Source organism: Dama dama, chromosome 11, assembly GCF_033118175.1.
Source record: "Dama dama isolate Ldn47 chromosome 11, ASM3311817v1, whole genome shotgun sequence".
Lineage (NCBI taxonomy): Eukaryota > Metazoa > Chordata > Mammalia > Artiodactyla > Cervidae > Dama > Dama dama.
The window spans coordinates 57,380,257-57,400,110 of NC_083691.1; the positions used below are offsets into that span (position 1 = coordinate 57,380,257).

The 19,854-nt window shown below is 42.7% G+C and overlaps 2 gene segments (V, D, J or C); both read right to left on the reverse strand.

Annotated features, from left to right (window-relative positions):
• The window catches only part of LOC133064829 (immunoglobulin kappa variable 2-29-like), a 134,492-nt gene that overhangs the window by 102,071 nt on the left and 12,567 nt on the right, over positions 1-19,854 (reverse strand).
• LOC133065545 (immunoglobulin kappa variable 1-39-like) lies at positions 1,534-2,041 on the reverse strand. The segment is given in 2 exon segments: positions 1,534-1,850; positions 1,975-2,041. Coding segments are annotated over 2 exon segments (369 nt in total).

Consider the following 19,854-nt stretch of genomic DNA (forward strand, 5'->3'; position numbering starts at 1 on the left):
CATTACACAGAATACTTTCATAACCCTGGAAACTCTCTGTGCTCTGCCTATTTATCCTTCTCCTCTACTGTACACAATCTCTGGCAACCACTAACCTTTTAATAATCTTCATAATCCTGCTATTAAGAATGTCATATAGTGGGAATCATGTAATATGTAGCCATTCCAGACAGACGTCTTTCACTTAGTAATATGCATTTAAGTTTGCTCCGTGTCTTTTCATGGCTTGATAGCTATTTCTTTTCAGAGCTGAGTAATATTCCATGAGCTTCCCTTGTGGCTCAGTGGTAAAGAACCTACCTGTCAATGCAGGAGACACGGGTTCTATCCCTGGGTTGGGAAGATCCCCTGGAGAAGGAAATGGCAACTCATTCCAGTATTCTTGCCTGGGAAATCCTATGGACGGAAGGAGCCTGGTGGGCTACAATCCATGGGGTCACAAAAGAGTCAGACATGACTTAGTGACTAAACAGAAACGATATTCCATAGTCTGAATGTGCAACATTTTATTTACCCATTCACTTGCTGACGAACATCTTGATTACTTCCAAATATGAGCAACTATGAATAAAGCTGCTATTAAATCCATGGGTAGGTGAATATAAGTTTTAAACTAATTTTGGTAAATACCAAGAAGGGCTATTGCTGGATCAAAAGTGAGGGTATGTATGGATATCTACCTAAGTAAACACTCTCCAGGTGGTCTCAGGCTACAGCCGAGTGGGGTTAGAGTAGGTTCATCGGCTCTTCAGGTCCACAGCTTATGCTGGGTAATAAGTCCACTTATTATTACCTGGTTCTCTATGGGGTTAGTATCCTTCTGGGTCCCTTGATGGCCGATGTTGAATCTTACAATTCCCACACCAGGGGGCGCAATTCCCACACCTGGAGCACCAGAGAATCACTTATTTCTCCCACTGCTTCAGCTAGTATCACACTCCCCAGACTTTGAAAGGTTATATTTAAGACTCACACTCCATGTATTTTTCCTTTTTATTTTTTATTGGAGGATAATTACAATATTGTGTTGGTTTTTCCCATCCATCAACATGAATCAGCCATAAGCATATGTATGTACCCTCCCTTTTGAATCTCCCACCTCCCAGCCCATCCTACCCCGATAGGTTGTCACAGAGCACCGGATTAGAACTCCCTGCATCACACAGCAAATTCCCACTGCCTATCTATTTTACATGTGGCTGAGAGCAGCATTGGAACAAACGTTTCTATGTATTTTTAAAAATCCCTGCCTGGAATATGTAGACTGACTTTTCTTTTGCTGAGTGAACTCTGATGGGTGTCATAAACCAGACTCTGCCGGTATAATCATCTGTCCTTCATTAAATCAGGTGGGGAAGAGTCATGTCTATGCTGCTGACGCTGAGGAGGAGCAAGGAGTCAGTGTGCTGAGGAGGCTCCCTGCCCCTTCTACCAGACCTTCCAGTGGCATCAAAGCATGGGTGCATCTCTGAAATGCTCCAAGCAGCTGGGGCAGCCCAGCCTCACACTTCTGCTCCCCTGGGTGGTTTATGTTTAGGTGTGTAACACTGTGGGAGGTGTACTATGATCCTGTTGACAGTAGTAAGTTGCAGCATCTTCAGCCTCCAGACTGCTGATGGTGAGGGTGAAATCTGTCCCAGATCCACTGCCACTGAACCAGGATGGGATTCTGGTGTGCAGTCTGGTTGCATAATAGATCAGGAGCTTAGAATCTTGCCCTGGTTTCTGTGGATACCAGTCTAGTTCACTGTCAATGCTCTGACTGGCCCAGCAAGTGATGGAGACTCTGCATCCTAGAGATGCAGACAGGAAGGATGGAGACTGGGTGACCTGGAGGTCACACCTGGCACCTGAGATTAGAAGCATAAAAACACATCTCCAGGTTATTACTAATGATATAAGAGGACTAGCCTGTAGGACCAGGAAGTACTGACCACACAGGCAGAGTAAATTCCTAAAGTTCTCCATCCTTACCTGGGCGGAGCCAGAGCAGAAGGAGACTGAGGAGCTGAGTGGGGGCCCTCATGTTCACTCTGTGTCCTGACTGGGACTGGTATGTGCACAAGATGTGATCGAAGCATTAATAAGTCTCCAGGGCAGTGGGTTGATCTACAGTAACATGAAAATTAGCAGAGGGTTGGACAGAGTTGGGCATAGCTGCTCATAACATAGCACGGGTGCAGTGTCTGCCAGATGCCCAAGTCTGAGCAGAGCAGCTCAAATTTACCTATGGGCAGTGTGTTTTTCCTTGGAGGCCACAGAATTGGCTTAGCTGGTAAAGAATCCGCCTGCCATGCGGGAGACCTGGGTTCGATCCCTGGCTTGGGAAGATCCCCTGGAGAAAGGAAAGGCTACCCACTCCAGTATTCTTGCCTGGAGAATTCCATGGTACAGTCCATGGACTCGCAAAGAGTAGGACACGACTGAGCGACTTTCACTTCACTTCACTCTTCTTTTAGCAGGATGTTCTTTTGTTCTTATGTGCGTGTGCGTGCTAAGTTGCTTCAGTTGTGTCCCACTCTTTGTGACTCCATGAACTGTAGCCCACCAGGCTGCTCTGTCCATGCGATTTCCCAGGCAGTAACACTGGAGTGGGTTGCCATTTCCTCCTCCAGGGGATCTTCCTGACTCAGGAATCTAAACTGTGTCTCTCATGGCCCCTGCACTGGCAGTCAGGTTCTTTACCGCTAGCACCACCTGGAACGCTCTCTTCTGTTCCTGTCAGTGTTCAAAACATGCTTTTCTTGCCACTTTTTCATCTAAGACAGGTCCTATCCTGGATGATAGATTTCAAGAAACTGAAAGAAATTTTACAAGATCTCAGTATTTGGTACCTGGGGCTATCATTGAGGCTAGAATGTCTTCCTCTTTGACCTCTACTGAGTTGTGCAGTTATCCTTAATGTGCAGGTAAATGAGAGCTGCCAATACCCACTAGTGGCAGAGAGGAATATATCCAGGATGTAGGGATTTCTTGGAGTGCCCCTTAGTATTCTCAAGTAGAGAGGGTAAAATTTTACTGTCAATGGAAGAATATAGTAGCACGTGTGTGTTTGTGTGTTAGTCCGACTCTTTGTGTCTGACTCTTTGTGACCCCATGGACTGTATAGCCCACCAGGTCCTCTGTCCGTGGAATTCTCCAGGCAACAGTACTGAAGTTGGTTGCCATTCCTTTCTCTAGGAATTGAACTCGGTTCTCCTGTATTGCAGGTGAATTCTTTACCATCTCAGCCACCAGGGAAGCACTGCAGTAGCACAGTACATGACAAATTTCAAATAGTTTAATCCGTTAAGGAGTAAGAGACTAGAGTTACTATACAGCAAAAGGATTGCTACACAGAGCAAGCGGAATGTGAGTAGTGGAAAAATAAAACTATAAACGCTATCATGACTGACTTGGGCCCCCCAATTTAAGAAAAAAAAGCTCTATATCTACATTTATAGATATATATAAATGTATATTTATATATTAAATATTTAATAGATTTAAATATTTAAATAGATATTATATATAATATCTATACTTATATCTCTATCTCAATTTGCACCTTCTTTTTCCTTATATTTATTTATAAGGTTTACTTATAGTGATTAGCCTTATAATTTTGTCTTTCAATTTTATTATGTAAACGTGATTGTGTGTGAGTTAAAAAATAAAAAAGCATCCCCTTTGGGGAAATAGAAAGATGTATCTTGAGTTTTACAAAGGGTCATTGTATGGTATTAGACTGAGGCACAATGGTGTTGTATTTTTGATTGGAATCTTCAGCAAGGGTCAACTTGTGTTATGCATGCTGGAGTATCACAGAAGTGAGCCAGATTGCCTATTTATTAGCTTAGCATTACTCTGTGTTCACCTGGACTCTAATCTGCATCCCTTCCCAGAATCCCTTTCTGAATAACTTTTATCTACGAAAAGGGGCTTGTCTGTGATTTGAAAATTGGAAGAAGGAGGGACACTATTCCTCTCTAGGGATGGTCATGAGCTGAAGTCATCTTGTGACGAGGCAGCATGTGTGAGAGATCCAGGGAACACCAGCAGGGGAGGAGGAAAGTGAGAAAGGGGAGAGAAGAGGGACAGTGACAGGTACACCAGCAGGCCTGTTGCTGAGGAGCATACCTGGTTCTCAGCCCCATCTGGAAACGGAAGCATAGGTCACTGAGTTATTCCACCTGAGATGTGAGCGAGCTGAGAGATATTTATTCACCTCCTTCAGTCCCTGACTGAGGGTTGCTCCAGGAGGTGCCCCTTCCAGTTTCTCTGGCCCACCAGGGAAGGTATGAGGTAGAGGCCTCCCCAGCTTCAGAGAGGACAGGGAGGTACAAAGAGAGCCTGCAGGAGTCACCAGATGCACAAATTGGAAAGACTCAGGACACTGACAGCAATGCTACATTGACCAAGAAAAAAAAATGTGGCTTTCAGCCCGAAGTTCCCAGTGTCAGTGGGTCTCTCTGGTACATGATCCTGGCAGCCTGGTGGCAAGCAGATTCCTTAGAAACTCAGGCCCAAGGGAGCAGCAAGAAATTTGTGCACAGGCTGTGCCACCAGAGTTTGGCCCCTCCAAGTCCTGCCTGCAGAAATACAACTGAGGGCCTGCCGGGGTCCAGCCTCGACAGGATCCAGGGGGTACCCTCAGGATGAACGGCATCAGCGAGAGAGAGAGAAGACACGTGAGACCAGCCTTGATAGGGCCAAATCTGTGTTTTACTTTTTGACAACTGGTTTTATACTCTTTCACAGAATGTTTTCAAGATACAAGATGCTTACTCATGATTACACAGGATTAGCATTACATCATTTTGATTTTTAGGAAAAGCAGGATTTTTTTGCTTTCTAATTCTATAGTAATTTTTAGCACATGATCTTCTGGCCTTGAGGCTATTAACATTTCATGCAGGTCAGGTGATTGTAAACCTATTTTCATTTTTATGGTGACCTTAACTGAAAGGTAACAGGGTCATAGGGAAATAGTACAGAGTAGAATTATATTCTTGTTAATACAAAAATTAATCTTTCTGCAAAAGTTGTCAGTTGCATTTATCTAAGAAGTTTACCCCATACAGACTCTGCAGCTTCAGTGAGGCAGCTTCTGCCTAGTACTCCTGGCTGACAATTAACAACCATCTCATTGTTACCACACTAGGGCTAAGTTCTTATTTCTCTAGATCTTTAACTATATTAACAATGGTTTTTATAACACAACCTTAGCACATTAAAGGCAAAAATACAGCAAGCAAAACACAGCAAGTAAATCACAACCCAATAACCACCTATAGAATAATTTTTCTTATGTTTTCTAATAGGACTCCTTTACCCCTTAAAAGGGCTCTATATCTATTAGGGCTTTTATACAATCAGGTTCTTTATGCTATTTTATGATTAGGATATTATAAGCAATCATGCATATTAGTACCAAGCGCATAAATGCATTTGGCTAACAAACTACCAGCAAAGGAGTTTAAATTAAAACTCTCCTTTCACCCTGAATAACCTCATAAAATACCACCACCTGGGAAACTTACTGATTAAAGTTCTAAATTGATTCTTATTTGGGAAGAGATCGGGGAAGGCCTTCCTGCCTGTGTCAGAGAAATTAGGGAGTAGTCCATTGAGGCAGGCATCAGACAGACAGATATCATCTTTAAGGTGAGAGCCGGGGGCAGCTTTTTGAAATCCCTGAAAACCTGATCTGCCTTGCCTGTCAGGCTTTCTCCTTGTGACCTTGTCATGGGTGGGATCTCGTGAGCTGGCCTTTTCGAAAACCCCTGAAAACCTGATCCGCCTTGCCTGTCAGGTTTTCTCCCTTATGGCCTTGTTAGGGGTAGGGTCTCATGAGCTGACTTTTTCGAAACCCCTGAAAACCTGATTCGCCTTGCCCATCAGGTTTTCTCCCGTATGGCCTTTTTAGGGGTAGGGTCTTGTGTGTTGGCTCCCGGCAAGGGCCCAGGCTCCAGGGCAGTGATGCTGAAGGCAGAATAAGTTTCATTTCCCTGCCACTGAACGAGGCTGGGATGCTCCATGCCAAAGCAGAGATCTGAGATATACGGGGCTTCAAGTCTTTGTCTAAGTTATATTTGGATCCAAGATATTTCTCCAAATACATTGGCTCTGGCTTGACCAGAAATGGTGACTCTCCCTCCAAGAGATACAGGCAAGCCAGACTGGCCTCTGGGTCAGGATTATGTCCCCACTCACTGCTGAAGAGGAACAGAGAAGAGTGTCTTTTTACACTGACCTGCTCTCTGGAAAATCAGGTACCAGACAGCTGCCCCTGAGCCCCAGAAAGATGGGGGTAAGAAATGCTCAGGGCACTGGGAGTGCATGAGGCATCAGGTCTTTGTAGAGACTTGGGTTAACATGGTGAGATGGGTATGTGGCACAGAGCAGACCAGAAACAAAGACAAAAACAAAGGCTGCTGGAGAAAGAATTCTTTGAACTGTGGCCATTTATGACCTGAGATGGGAGTAGCAAGCCTGTGAAAATGTCTGAAATACTTAGGAGAAAAATTTGCCATCCCTTGACAAGGACCTGCAGGAAAATGATGCCCCTTGACAGGAGAAAAGCAGCACTTTTGTGATAATTCTCTTCTTAGCCAGCCTAGAATCGCTAAGACTTTAGACTTCAAAAGCGACCGAGTAGATTGACTATCAGTGAGTGGGAGAACGCTCAGGTATAGAGATATGTCAGTGTAATTTGCATTGTTATTGCTGTTTAGTCACTAAGTCATGTCTAACTCTCTGTGACCCCATGGACGGCAGCACGTGAGGCTTCCCGGTCATTCACTGTCTCCCTGAGTCTGCTCAGACTCACGTCCATTGAATTGGTGATGTTATAGGTAATTAGTATAAAGTCCTTCAATAATCCCAGTGCCCACTAGTTGTTGTTTTACACTGATCATCAACCTATTTGCCTTCTGAACAGCAACTCTCCTGTCTCACTTTCGGGCTCCTTCCCACACATTCTTGTGTGAAGCCTACTTCATCTGGAGGGGTCCATCCAACCTCCACTAAGGATCTAACAGTCATTGCCTTTGGGGAACATGTGGGGACATTGATAACAATGGATCCAAACCTGAAGGACAGGCAGGCGTGTCCATTGATGAAATGGGCTTTCAATGAGAACCAGCCCATGTCCTTGTGGCTCTTTGATCAGTGGTCCCCACCATGGAGCTCCTCAGGCTGTGTCTGTAGGTCTAAGTTCTAAGTTCTTTCTTCTCACATGCACAAACCCAATCAAGACTCACTCTGGCCTCCCCTAAGCTGTGAATCCATAATCACCTTTCTGCCTCCCTCCCTGAAAATCCAGCACTGACTGCCTGGAAGTTTTCATTGTAAATTCTCAAAATATACCTCTGGTAAGAATCTGGCTGGATGAGTCAACAACTTCTCTTTAAGGGCAGGCAAGAACGGAGGAAAATCTGTGAACACACATACTAGTGCCACATAATCCCTGATTTGGTCTTTTCTCATTTTCTTGTCTGTTTCTGATGGCAATTCTATTTTAATGATCCTGAGAGGAAGGAGGAATGAAGGAGGATAAGAGACTCTTTTAAGCTTAAAATATCAAGAGAAATGGAGACAGAGAAAGTGGAATTCATGAACTCTTCAAAATGATTTGGTTTCTCCATCCATGGGCACAGGATGACTAAGATGTCAGGGAGGACACGATTTCTTGTGGTTTCCTGTCTTTCTTGCCTCTGACTCCCCACAAACACTCACACAGACCTATGAGAATCACTGTCCTTTACTTTTAAAAAGCAGATCTAAGTTCACCCTCCCCAAGCTCTTCCCTTGACATAACTTTTCTATATAAGTTAGAATAATTTTAGAAGTGAAAGAAAAAACACTATAGTAATGGCTTAGAGAACAACAGAAAGTCTGAAGGTTGGTGCTTGTAGTGATGGTGAACCAGCTCACTGACTGCAGGGAAGACCTAGGTTCTTTGCATATTTATGTTTTACCTTCTTTTCCACACTCACTTTTCAATTATTGGCTTAATGCCTCATGGACACAAGAGGGCTACAATTGCTCTTAACATCATATCTTCCTATGTGCTTCAGGAAGAAATGCAGTGCAAAACTCTTTACCTCCCCTTCTTTTATGAGAGTTTAAAACCCTTTAGGGAAACCATCCTCACACTCTCTGTCTTTTATTTCTCCCTGCCTGAACAGATAGCATTTTATTCTAATCCCTGATCCTCCTCTGACTTGGGGAGAGGCTTACCCATCTTCACCTGTCAGAGCAGGACAGAGTTGGGGCTCCATAAACCTAAGGAAAAGCAGGAGCACTACTGCAGACAGGGTCAAGTACCTCTGCTGCATTTAAAATTTCACTGTGAATTTAAATTTTTTAAAATTTCAAATTCAATTTTATTATAGCCAGAACAGTTGAATTAACTGTACCTAATAAAATACTGTATGAAACAGTTACAGATTTTGTGTATATGTATATAGATAGATAAATAGATTTAGATATAGATAGGCTTCCCCGGTGGCTCAGTGGATAAAAAAATCACCTGAAATGCAGTAGATGCAGGGAGATGTGGGTTTGATCCCTGGGTCAGGAAGATTCCCCAGAAGAGGGCAGTATTGTTGTCTTGAGAATCCCATGGACAGAGGAGCCTGGCGAGTTACAGCCCATGGGGTCACAAAGAGTCAGACACGACTGAGTGCCTAACAATAACAGAGACCATAGGATCAGACATGAAGTAACAACTGAACAGCGACAAGAAGAGACTACAGTGTGGCTGGCAGTTCCCACAGAACGGGGCCACACTGGAAGTCTTGTTACCCTGTACTTCCCGTCATGAAGAGCTTGAGTTGTCTTAACAATACATTCTCATATTGTTATTGTTGTTTAGCCGCTAAGTTCTGTCTGGCTCTTTGAAACCCTGTGGACTGTAGTCCACCAGGCTCCTCTGTCTGTGGGATTTTATAGGCAAGAATACTGGAGTAAGTTGCCATTTCCTTTTCAAGGGGATCTTCCCGATCCAGGGATCAAGCCCTCATCTCCTGCACTGGCAGGCAGATTCTTGACCTCTGAGCAACCGGGGAAGCCCACATTCTGATGTACGTAGCCCAAATGGTGTAAAGGATGACATGCAGAGACCAGTTATTCCTACTTTCAGCAAAGGACTCCAGATACTAGAAGAAGTACTGATTAGACTCTCAGACTATATCCTTAACACCAAGCACAGTGATACCAGGACAACAGATCTGATTGCAGAGAAGGCTCCAAGTGACTAATGGGGAGACGGGATAAGCAGTGTACATTCGCTGGTCAAACAGATGACTCCCCTCCCTGGGGGACTGAATAGGTTGGGATGAGATTTCATCACGTTACTAAGAATGACAAGCAAGTTAAAACTGATGAATTATTTGCTTTTGTTTGCTCAAGTTTGTTTTTGTGAGCAGTCCTAGACTGTAGAAACTACTTGGAAATGTGGAACTCAGGAACTGTTTATTTCTGGAATTTCCACTCCATATTTTTGAACCGTACTTGACTGTAGGTAACTGAAACCGTGGAAATCAAAACTGAAGATAAGTGTGGATTATTGTACACAAGAAGCCTGGTAGGCTACAGTGCCTGGGGTGGCGAGAGATTCGGACACAATTTTGCAACTGAACAGCAGCATTACATACACACCCAGCCTTCTTGTGGCCATTGCTGTGCATGTGCGCCTTCTTGTGGCCACTTATGGACCGACACCCCTGTGGTGCTCTCCTTTTATTTGAAAGCGTCGTGTCTAGTGCAGGTAAAGTAAAGTAATGCTTGAAATATTCCAAGCCAGGCTTCAGCAATACGTGAACTGTGAACTCTCAGATGTTCAAGCTGGTTTTAGAAAAGGCAGAGGAACCAGAGATCAAATTGCCAACATCTGCTAGATCATGGAAAAAGCAAGAGAGTTCCAGAAAAACATCTATTTCTGCTTTACTGGCTATGCCAAAGCCTTTGACTGTGTGGATCACAATAAACTGTGGAAAATTCTGAAAGAGATGGGAATACCAGACCACCTGACCTGCCTCTTGAGAAACCTGTATGCAGGTCAGGAAGCAACAGGTAGAACTGGACATAGAATAACAGACTGGTTCCAAATAGGAAAAGGAGTACGTCAAGGCTGTATATTGTCACCCTGCTTATTTAACTTCTATGCAGAATACATCATGAGAAATGCTGGGCTGGATGAAGCACAAGCTGGAATCAAGATTGGCGGGAGAAATACCAATAATGTCAGATATGCAGATGACACCACCCTTACGGCAGAAAGTGAAGAACTAAAGAGCCTCTTGGTGAAAGTGAAAGAGGAGAGTGAAAAAGTTGGCTTAAAGCTCAACTTTCAGAAAACTAAGATCATGGCATCTGGTCCCATCACTTCATGGCAAATAGATGGGGAAACAGTGGAAACAGTGGCTGACTTTATTTTTCTGTGTTCCAAAATCACTGCAGATGGTGATTGCAGCCATGAAATTAAAAGACACTTACTCCTTTGAAGGAAAGTTATGACCAACCTCGACAGCATATTAAAAAGCAGAGACATTACTTTGCCAACAAAGTTCTGTCTAGCCAAGGCTATGGTTTTTCCAGTGGTCATGTTTGAATGTGAGAGTTGGACTGTGAAGAAGGCTGAGCGCTGAATAATTGATGCTTTTGAACTGTGGTGTTGGAGAAGACTCTTGAGAGTCCCTTGGACTGCAAGGAGACCCAACCAGTCCATCCTAAAGGAGATCAGTCCTGGGTGTTCATTGGAAAGACTGATATTGAAGCTGAAACTCCAATACTTTGGCCACCTGATGCGAAGAGCTGACTCATTTGAAAAGACCCTGATGCTGGGAAAGATTGAGGGCAGGAGGAGAAGGGGACGACAGAGGATGAGGTGGTTGGATGGCATCACCGACTCGATGGACATGAGTCTGAGTAAACTCTGGGAGTTGGTGATGGACAGGGAGGCCTGGCGTGCTGTGAATCATGGAGTCACAAAGAGTCAGACACAACTGAGCGACTGAACTGAACTGAACTGTCTAGGGCAATGTGTGCTTCTTTCTTGCAGTTTTCAAACATGTTTTCTTTCACATGATTGCAACAAATACAGTCGGTTGCCAGGTGCTATCCAAGAATGTGGTCACATAAGATTGCAATGTGTAGTGTTCAGTTGGTTGTTAATTGTCTAAGTATTGCAATGTCCCCACCAAATCTGGGATCCAAAAGCTGTGGAGGCCATTCATTCATTTGCTGTTCAAGCCTCTCTGCTCACAATGGAGTGACTGTCAAGTCATCAGGTTTGAGGCACAGGATTCAGTTAGTCCTGTCAGTCATTATTCATGGGGCAGTTTCTCTCTTGCGTCTCACTGGCATCCCTCAGTTTCCTTGGGATGTACTGGGAGGACAGGGTGATGGCGCACTGGAAAAGTGGTCTTTAAATTCTCAGTTCTTACTAGTTCTCAACTTTACTCTGTTTAGTGATGTCATAGGAACCGGGTGGTACCCTCTTCCATGATGAAGACCCTTATCTATCTTTCCTAAAACAAGCACAACCTGCCTTTTTGTGGTAGTGTAAGCCTACATTTACTGAAAGATTCAAACTGTCTAAAGTACACATGGAACAAAGCGTCTGAAGTTTGGGAGTTGTGTCTTTGGTTTCCACTTTGCTTCCTGGTTTTACAAAAGGCGATGAACCTATGCTGTTTACGACTCTGTGAGTGTCCTTTGGGTGTGTGTGTGTGTGTGTGTGCTTCCAGACCCAGGAATTGAACCCACATCCCTTGCGTCTCCTGCATCTCCTGCATTGGCAGGCAGATTCTTTACCACAGTACCACCAGGGAAGACTGTACCAAATTTTCCTCACTGAAATTCAGGGGCTTGAGTCTTAAGTGCACATCTCACAGCTAAAGAAGACTCTGCCTGACATCTGGTCCTTACAGATACTAGAGGCTTCTAAATCAAATTGATGAGGAAGAGAAGTAGCTGATATTGATGTAGACTCCTTCTGCCCAGATACTAGGTCAAGACTTGCTACTTTATATAAACATGAAACACTTCCTTCTTTTCTTTTTTTGCTCTAGCATTGGACTGGAAAGATAATGACAACATCAGTACACTCCAGTCCTTTGATAAGGAGGATAGTTTCTGGATTGCTCGACCTATCATTAAAAACTTTGATGCTAACCTAGAATTCATGAACAGTGCCACTTTTTTGGAAGTAGTTTGTGACCCAACAGGATTCATTGTTTTCTTTGACATTTATCATTCTCCCTGCACTTATAAATACCTAGATCACAACCAGGCAATGCCTCTTAGGCTACATAACTGTGCCCCCAGACAGAGACATCTCAATGGTCAACGGCCCTGAATTTACATTGTTGATATAAGAAGGACTCACCAAGAGGTGCTTTCGACTCAAAATTAGCTTCCTTGAACAGATTCTTACTTCCCTGGTTAGAAATGAATACAAGTGAGGCTATGATCAGGAACTTATTCTATTCTTTTACAGTTATTTATTTATATTTATATTTATTTATGTATTTCTTTTTGACTGTGGGTCTTCACTGCTGTGTGGGCATTTAGTCGTGGCAAGCATGGGCTACTCTCTAGTTGTGGTGTGTGGGCTTCTTATTGCAGTGGATTTTCTTGTTGCAGAGCATGGACGCTAAGGTTCATGGGCTTCAGTAATTGTGGCTTGTGGGCTTTAAAGCACAGGCTCAGTAGTTGTGGTGCACGGGTTTAGTTGCTCCACGGTATGTGGGATCTTCCCGGATCAGGGATCGATCCTGTCTCTCCTGCGCTGACAGGCAGATTCTTTCCACTGAGCCACCAGGGAAGCCCAGGAACCTATTCTTAACTCTTGAGAATATTGCAGAATCTACTGCTAAGGCAATAGCTGCCAACAAAATTCCTTAGGCTCTCTGGCCAAAGTTGATTTTAATCATAAGATTGTCCTTGATTCTCTCTTGCCACCTTCTTCACCTTTTGCCTTCAATCTTTCCCGACATCGGGGTCTTTTCCAATGTGTCAGCTCTTCACATCAGGTAGCCAAAGTATTGGAGCTTCAGCATCAGTTCTTCCAATGAATATTCAGAGTTGATTTTCTTTAGGATTGACTGATTTGATCTCCTTGCTGTCCAAGGGGCTCTCAAGAGTCATCTCCAGCACTGCATTGGATGGGTGGCAGAAGATATGGTTAGATAGCATCACTGACTGAATGGAGATGAATTCCAGCAAACTCTAGGAGATAGTGAAGGACAGGGAAGACTGGTGTGCTGCAGTCCATGCAGTCTCAAGGAACTGAACACAACCAGTGACTGAACAATAACGTGATTCTCTTTTAACTGAGCAAGGAGGTGCCTGTGTGCTGCGGCCAACACCACTTGCTGTGACTAGCTTAACTCTTTAGGGAAATTGAAACTCGGTTATGCAAATTGATTTAAAAAGTTGACTTTTTCAGTAAGGTCTTTTTTTTTTTTTTTTTGATACATTTGATATTGATTGCTTTGGGTCTTGGAGACCAGGACTTCAAAGTATACTATGGAATGGATATTGGCAATTATTCTGCTTATAATAATCATAGTGGTCCCTCTGGTCATGTGCCCTCAGATTTTCACATGCATGCTCACAGTCCTTGGATACCAAGCAAATGATTCCCCTAAGACTGGGGCAGTACAAAAGAAACAAACAAACCAATTAAAAAACTGCAAATCTGAACTCACTCTCTGTGCATATCACAGAGATTAAACAAAAAAAAATGTCGTGACCTGTGAATATCCACAAAGGACTGACAAAGCTAAGAAAACTACAGGAAAAACTTGGACACCCTCTGCTCTCTTGCTGCTTCTGCCTTGCCAACACTGTTGCTAACGTGTGGTACCTAAAGTGTAGCCAAGGCTCTCGTGGTCCAGACCCCTCACTGCAACCTGTTTCCTGAGATCTCCACTATCTCCCTCTTACACAGACTCAGAGCATCCGCTGTCAGTTCCCCAGAGAAGATGCACTTTGAGCAGCTGAGCCACCCAGGCAGGGAGGTTTGTGTTCAGGGCTGTATCACTGTGGGAGGATCTTCTGTACCTTGATAACAGTAATAGACTCCAGCATCCTCAGCCTGCACTCTGCTGGCTATGTGAAATCTGTCCCTGACCCACTTCCAGTGAACCTGTCTGGGACCCCAGTGTCACGGTTGGAAACCTGATAGATCAGTCGCTGTGGAGACTGGCCTGGCTTCTGTAGGAGCCAATACGCATAAGTTTTTCCATCACTATGCAGGAGGCTCCGACTTGACTTGCAGGAGATGGAGGCCATCTCTCCAGGGACGACAAACAGGGAGAGTGGAGTCTGGGTCAGCACAATGTCTCCACTGGATCCTAAAATCATCAGAGAAAAGGATAAGATTTAAGACACACTTCACAGTCATACACAGAATTTTCTGTTTGTTGTTTACTTTAGGCTAAATTAGTTTAGATTCCGATTAATACTGAAAACATCCCATTTCAAAATGTATCAGAGGCTCACAATGTAAAAAGAGATCTCTAGGGCTCATGCCCATTTGCCCACACTTGCTATGTCACAGTCTTCACCAGAGCACACGTGTTTGTTCCCTCTGTATCCATCCTCATTCTCTCATCATAAAACATCACTGAACTTTATAGAGGTTTGCATCTAACATGTGGACAAAGACTCATGAAGACCAAGGCTGCCCCGGAGCCCACCCTCCCTCACACCAACACCTTCCCTTCTCATCCCCCTCCATCCTCAGCTGGGACCCAGAGCAGGAGGAGCCCCAGGAGCTGAGCCGGGAACCTCATGTTCAGAAGTGTGAACTGAGGAGTCCTGATAATTCAGAGCAAGACCAGAGCTGAGCTTTTATCTCAGACTTGCAAGGGACGGTCCTCCCTAGGGAGCAACATGCAAATCTCCTGGTTGGGGCAGCTCTGTGGACAGAGACCAAGGGAAAGAGTTGGCCTCTCATGTCAGCGAAGTAACAAAATATTCTCTGTGTTTGTACCTAAATAGAGTTAACATTTATGCTGTCCAAGTGGAGAGAACACAGGTTTAAATGTTTCCTTCTGTTTCCTCTACCAGATTTCTCCTTCTTTAGCTCTTTCCCAGGCAGATTTTATACTTCTCTTCAATGAGTGTTCATATATATACTCATCTTAAGCTTTTTTTCATATTTGTTTGAGTCTAGCTTTGGTCTTTTAAAGTTGTAATTGAGATAAAACACATAGAGAGCAAAAGAAAGAAGTGTTTAAACGTGCAACTGAATACAGTTTTTATGAATATTCACTATCTGCATGATAGTAGAGAATATTTCAAACTCTTAAGACATATCCACTTATTCACCTTCCAAGTCAATAAATAACTGTTCCTGGTAATTCAGCACAGGTAACTGTTATCCTGAGATCTATTACAATTGCTTTTTTCCTGGATTTAGACTTCACAAAAGAAGTAAATGTTCTGTTATTGTTATTTATAACTTCATTTTTGTTTCTTTTCTATTTTTGACACCTTTATTTCTCCCTGTATATTTGAGTTGCCATCAACTGTCATTTCCTATGATTAGGAAGGATTTCTTCTTAAATTTCTTTATTTATAATTAAATCTGTTTTTTTTTTCATTTATTTTAATTAGTTGGAGGCTAATTACTTTACAATATTGTAGTGGTTTTTGCCATACATTGGCATGAATCAGCCATGGATTCACATGTGTTCCCCATCCTGATCCCCCCTCCCGCCTCCCTCCCCATCCCATCCCTCTGGGTCTTCCCAGTGCACTAGCCATGAGCACTTGTCTCATGCATCCAGCCTGGGCTGGTGATCTGTTTCTCCCTTGATAGTATACTTGTTTCAATGCTTTTCTTTCAGAACATCCCACCCTTGCCTTCTCCCACAGAGTCCCAAACTCTGTTCTGTACATCTGTGTGTCTTTTTCTGTCTTGCATATAGGGTTATTGTTACAATCTTTCTAAATTCCATATATATGCGTTAGTATACTGTATTGGTCTTTATCTTTCTGGCTAACTTCACTCTGTATAGTGGGCTCCAGTTTCATCCATCTCATTAGAACTGATTCAAATGAATTCTTTTTAATGGCTGAGTAATATTCCATGGTGTATATGTACCACAGCTTTCTTATCCATTCGTCTGCTGATGGGCATCAAGGTTGCTTTCATGTCCTGGCTATTATAAACAGTGCTGTGATGAACATTGGGGTGCACGTGTCTCTTTCAGATCTGGTTTCCACGGTGTGTATGCCCAGGAGTGGGATTGCTGGGTCATATGGCAGTTCTATTTCCAGTTTTTCAAGGAATCTCCACACTGTTTTCCATAGCGGCTGTACTAGTTTGCGTTCCCAACAACAGTGTAAGAGGGTTCCCTTTTCTCCACACCCTCTCCAGCATTTATTGCTTGTAGACTTTTGGATAGCAGCCATCCTGACTGGCCTGTAATGGTACCTCATCGTGGTTTTGATTTGCATTTCTCTGATAATGAGTGATGTTGAGCAGGTTTCCAGAAAAATAAATGACCCAATAAAAAAATGGGCCAAAGAATAAACAAACATTTGTCCAAAGAAGACATACAGATGGCTAACAAACACATGAAAATTTATTTTTAATGAAAGGATAATTGCTTTATGATATTGTGTTGGTTTCTTCCCAGCATCAACATGAGGATTTCTTCTTAAATTTCTTATAGGAAACATCTGCTAGTGATGATTTGTCTTCATTTTTGCTTATCAAACCTATGCAATGTACTCAACTGAAGATAAATTGAGACAAAAGCTGAGAATCTTAGGATCAATTCTTTTTATTTCATTTTTAACAGTTTCAGAAATGTACAAAATTGTAATACAGATTTTTGGAAAAAATAATTAAGAATCATTGGAAAAAACAAGGTTATTAAATCACTTAAACTGATTTTTTAAAGCAACCAAAATGATCTTTAATGATTTTCATCTCCAGTTGCCCAAATTGAAAGTTCAGAACCAGAGAAACAAGGATTGAATGAAATAGCTAGTGGTCATTTCTCTTCTTGAAGTGTACAGTTTCTGCATCAGTAAGTGAAAGTGGTGATTTTCGGCCTTAGAGGAGCAGCAGGCTTACAGGAGTGAATTTCATATCTGCTTAGTTTCTTTGGCCAGGAACCATGGATCACCCAAAGTTAAATGCTCTTTGAAGTATCAAGAGCCCTCAGCTTTCCAGAAATTTTCATGTACATTCTTCTAAAGAACTTATCAGGACATGCAGAGAATAAGAACTAGAAATTTAAAAAAAGTAATAATAAAGTCGATTCAGAACTCCCTCAAACAGTCACAGAAAGAAATTATAAACCTTAACAAAGATCTGTGGGCTATGATAACTCATTACAAACTTCCTCAGACATACCCTCTTCATACTTCATATTCTTTCTCTGGTAAATTGGGAACATCTTCAACCAAGAGACTGGTGCTCTCATATTCTGAAATTCTAAAAGCACTAGGCACAGTTTGAAATGAGTTATGAGAATTGGCTAATTCATATATTATCCCATAAAATCTGATTGCACCAAACTGATTTATTTAAAGCAAAATGAAGAAGAGAAATGGATTAATTCTGTGGAAAAAATTAAAGCAAATATTTGCAAGTCGATAACAATTGTGGTTACCCTACAGACAAGAGCAACCAACGGTTGCAGTTCGTGGCTTGCTGCAGAAGTTCCCTGATTCAGTAAAGTAATTTACCTTTGTTTCCAACTTGTAGTGTTGGTATTAATGATAGTTCAATCTACACTGAAAATATACAGAAAAAAAAGAAATAATGAAAAATCTTTTAACAAAATTTGTTTCAATGTTAACATTTGCAGAGAGAGACAGAGAGACAGAGAAAGAGAGGAGGGAGGCGAGGTGTAGTCTGAATAATCCCCCTTTTAGCATTAAATCTACAATGTGATAGGGGCTTCCCACATGGCCCTAGTGGTAAAGAACCCGCTTGCCAATGCAGGATATGTGACTTCAATCACTGGGTGGGGAAGATCCCCTGGAGGAAGTCACGACAACCCACTCCAGTATTCTTACCTGGAGAATCCCATGCACAGAGGAGCCTGGGATTTGCAACTCCATAGAGTTGCAAAGAGTAGGACTGAAGCGACTTAGCACACACTACAACATGATAGACAAATAGTCTTTGGACAGGAACTAGCAACAGGAGAAAAATGTCTATTAAAATTTTGACTTGACTGCCCCCTAGTGTGCTTTGACATAATGACCAGGTGAAAGTATTACTAAGTAAAATGTTAATATATGTACAGAAACTATAATTTCAAAGGTCAAACCCTCCTAACTAGAACACAAGCCCCAAAATTGTCTCAGAATAAACAAAGTCATCTGAAAATGATCTGGGAACTCTTTCTGGGCTTCCTGGTAGCGTTCTGGTGGTGGTCTGGTGGCTGATTTCCTCTAGCTGGAGGTACATTCCAGACTGTATTTGGAAGCACTCTGTTCTACAGTTGGCATCAAATCACATGAAGTCTTTTCCCAAAATGATACGAGATCTCTCAGGTGGACTCCATAAACAAGGTGGGGGTCGTATTTCCCTGTGAGTTTAATGTATGACAAAGGTATGGCTTGCTAGCATCATTGACTACTAAAAACAACACATTCCACATCTACGAACACTGGTCTGACTCATGGGCCAGGGGACACGGAATCTGCCAGATTTCAGAGGGGCCAGAAAAGCAAAGGGCTCTGCAGTAGGTTTAGCCTATGGTGCAAGCAGCCCTACCTCCTGGGCCAGTGAGGACACAGAGAGCGGGTCAGAGACATCAGCCATCAGGGCATAACTGACACTCAGGGAACACATGGGTGAACAGGAGTCAAATATGGATTTCTTTCTAAACCAAAGCTAAGACAGGTCATATTGTGGGCCACAAGACAGTCAATAAAATTAAATGAATTCTAGCTGTATCAAGTATATTCTACAAAAACAAGGAAATAACATTCAAAGTCAGGAACATAAAGCAATCAGAAAAATCTTCAAGTATTTCGAAAATAAATAAGAAACTGCTTTTCAAAAAGCTAGAGTCAAAGAAGAACCCAAAGAGAAAAGTAGAGCTCATTGTGAATTGAAAAAAATATTGTGTATCAAAACTTGTTGGAGGAAAGAAAGCTGAATTCATAGCAATAAACTTGTGTAATAGAGATGAATTGCAATCAATCACCTTAGCTACCACTCTGATGTACTAGTAAAATTTTTAAAAAGTTACAGTAGAACACAGGGGTCTTTCATGAAGAGGGACGTGGCCATGCAGACTGTAACTCAGGTACAGTGACACAGGTGCAGCTTGTAGCACTAGAATCATCTCAGGGTGGGAAAAGGCATATTCCTAGCTTCAGATCTCCCGCCCATCTTTTTGTCTGGGTTGTTTGTTTGTTTTTTGATATTGAGCTGCATGAGCTCTCTGTATATTTTGCAGATGAATCCCTTGTCGATCCCTTCATTTGCAAATGTTTTCTCCCATTCTGAGGGCTGGCTTTTTGCTTTGTTTATGGTTTCCTTTGCTATGCAAAAGCTTTTTGCAAGTCAGACAGCAAAAGACAAATATCATATGATGTCACTTACATGTAGAATCTTAAAAAATGATACAAATGAACCTCCAGAACAGAAATAGAGTCACAGACAAAGAAAACAAACTTATGATTACCAAGGGGAGAAGGAGAGGAGGGATAAACTGGGAGACTGGGGTTGCCATATACACACTAATATATGTAAAGTGCATGTTCAGTCGCTTCAGTTATGTCCAACTCTCTGCAACCGTGTGGACTGTAGGCCTGCCAGGCTCCTCTGTCCATGGGGATTCTCCAGGCAAGATTACTGAAGTGGGTGGCCACACCCTC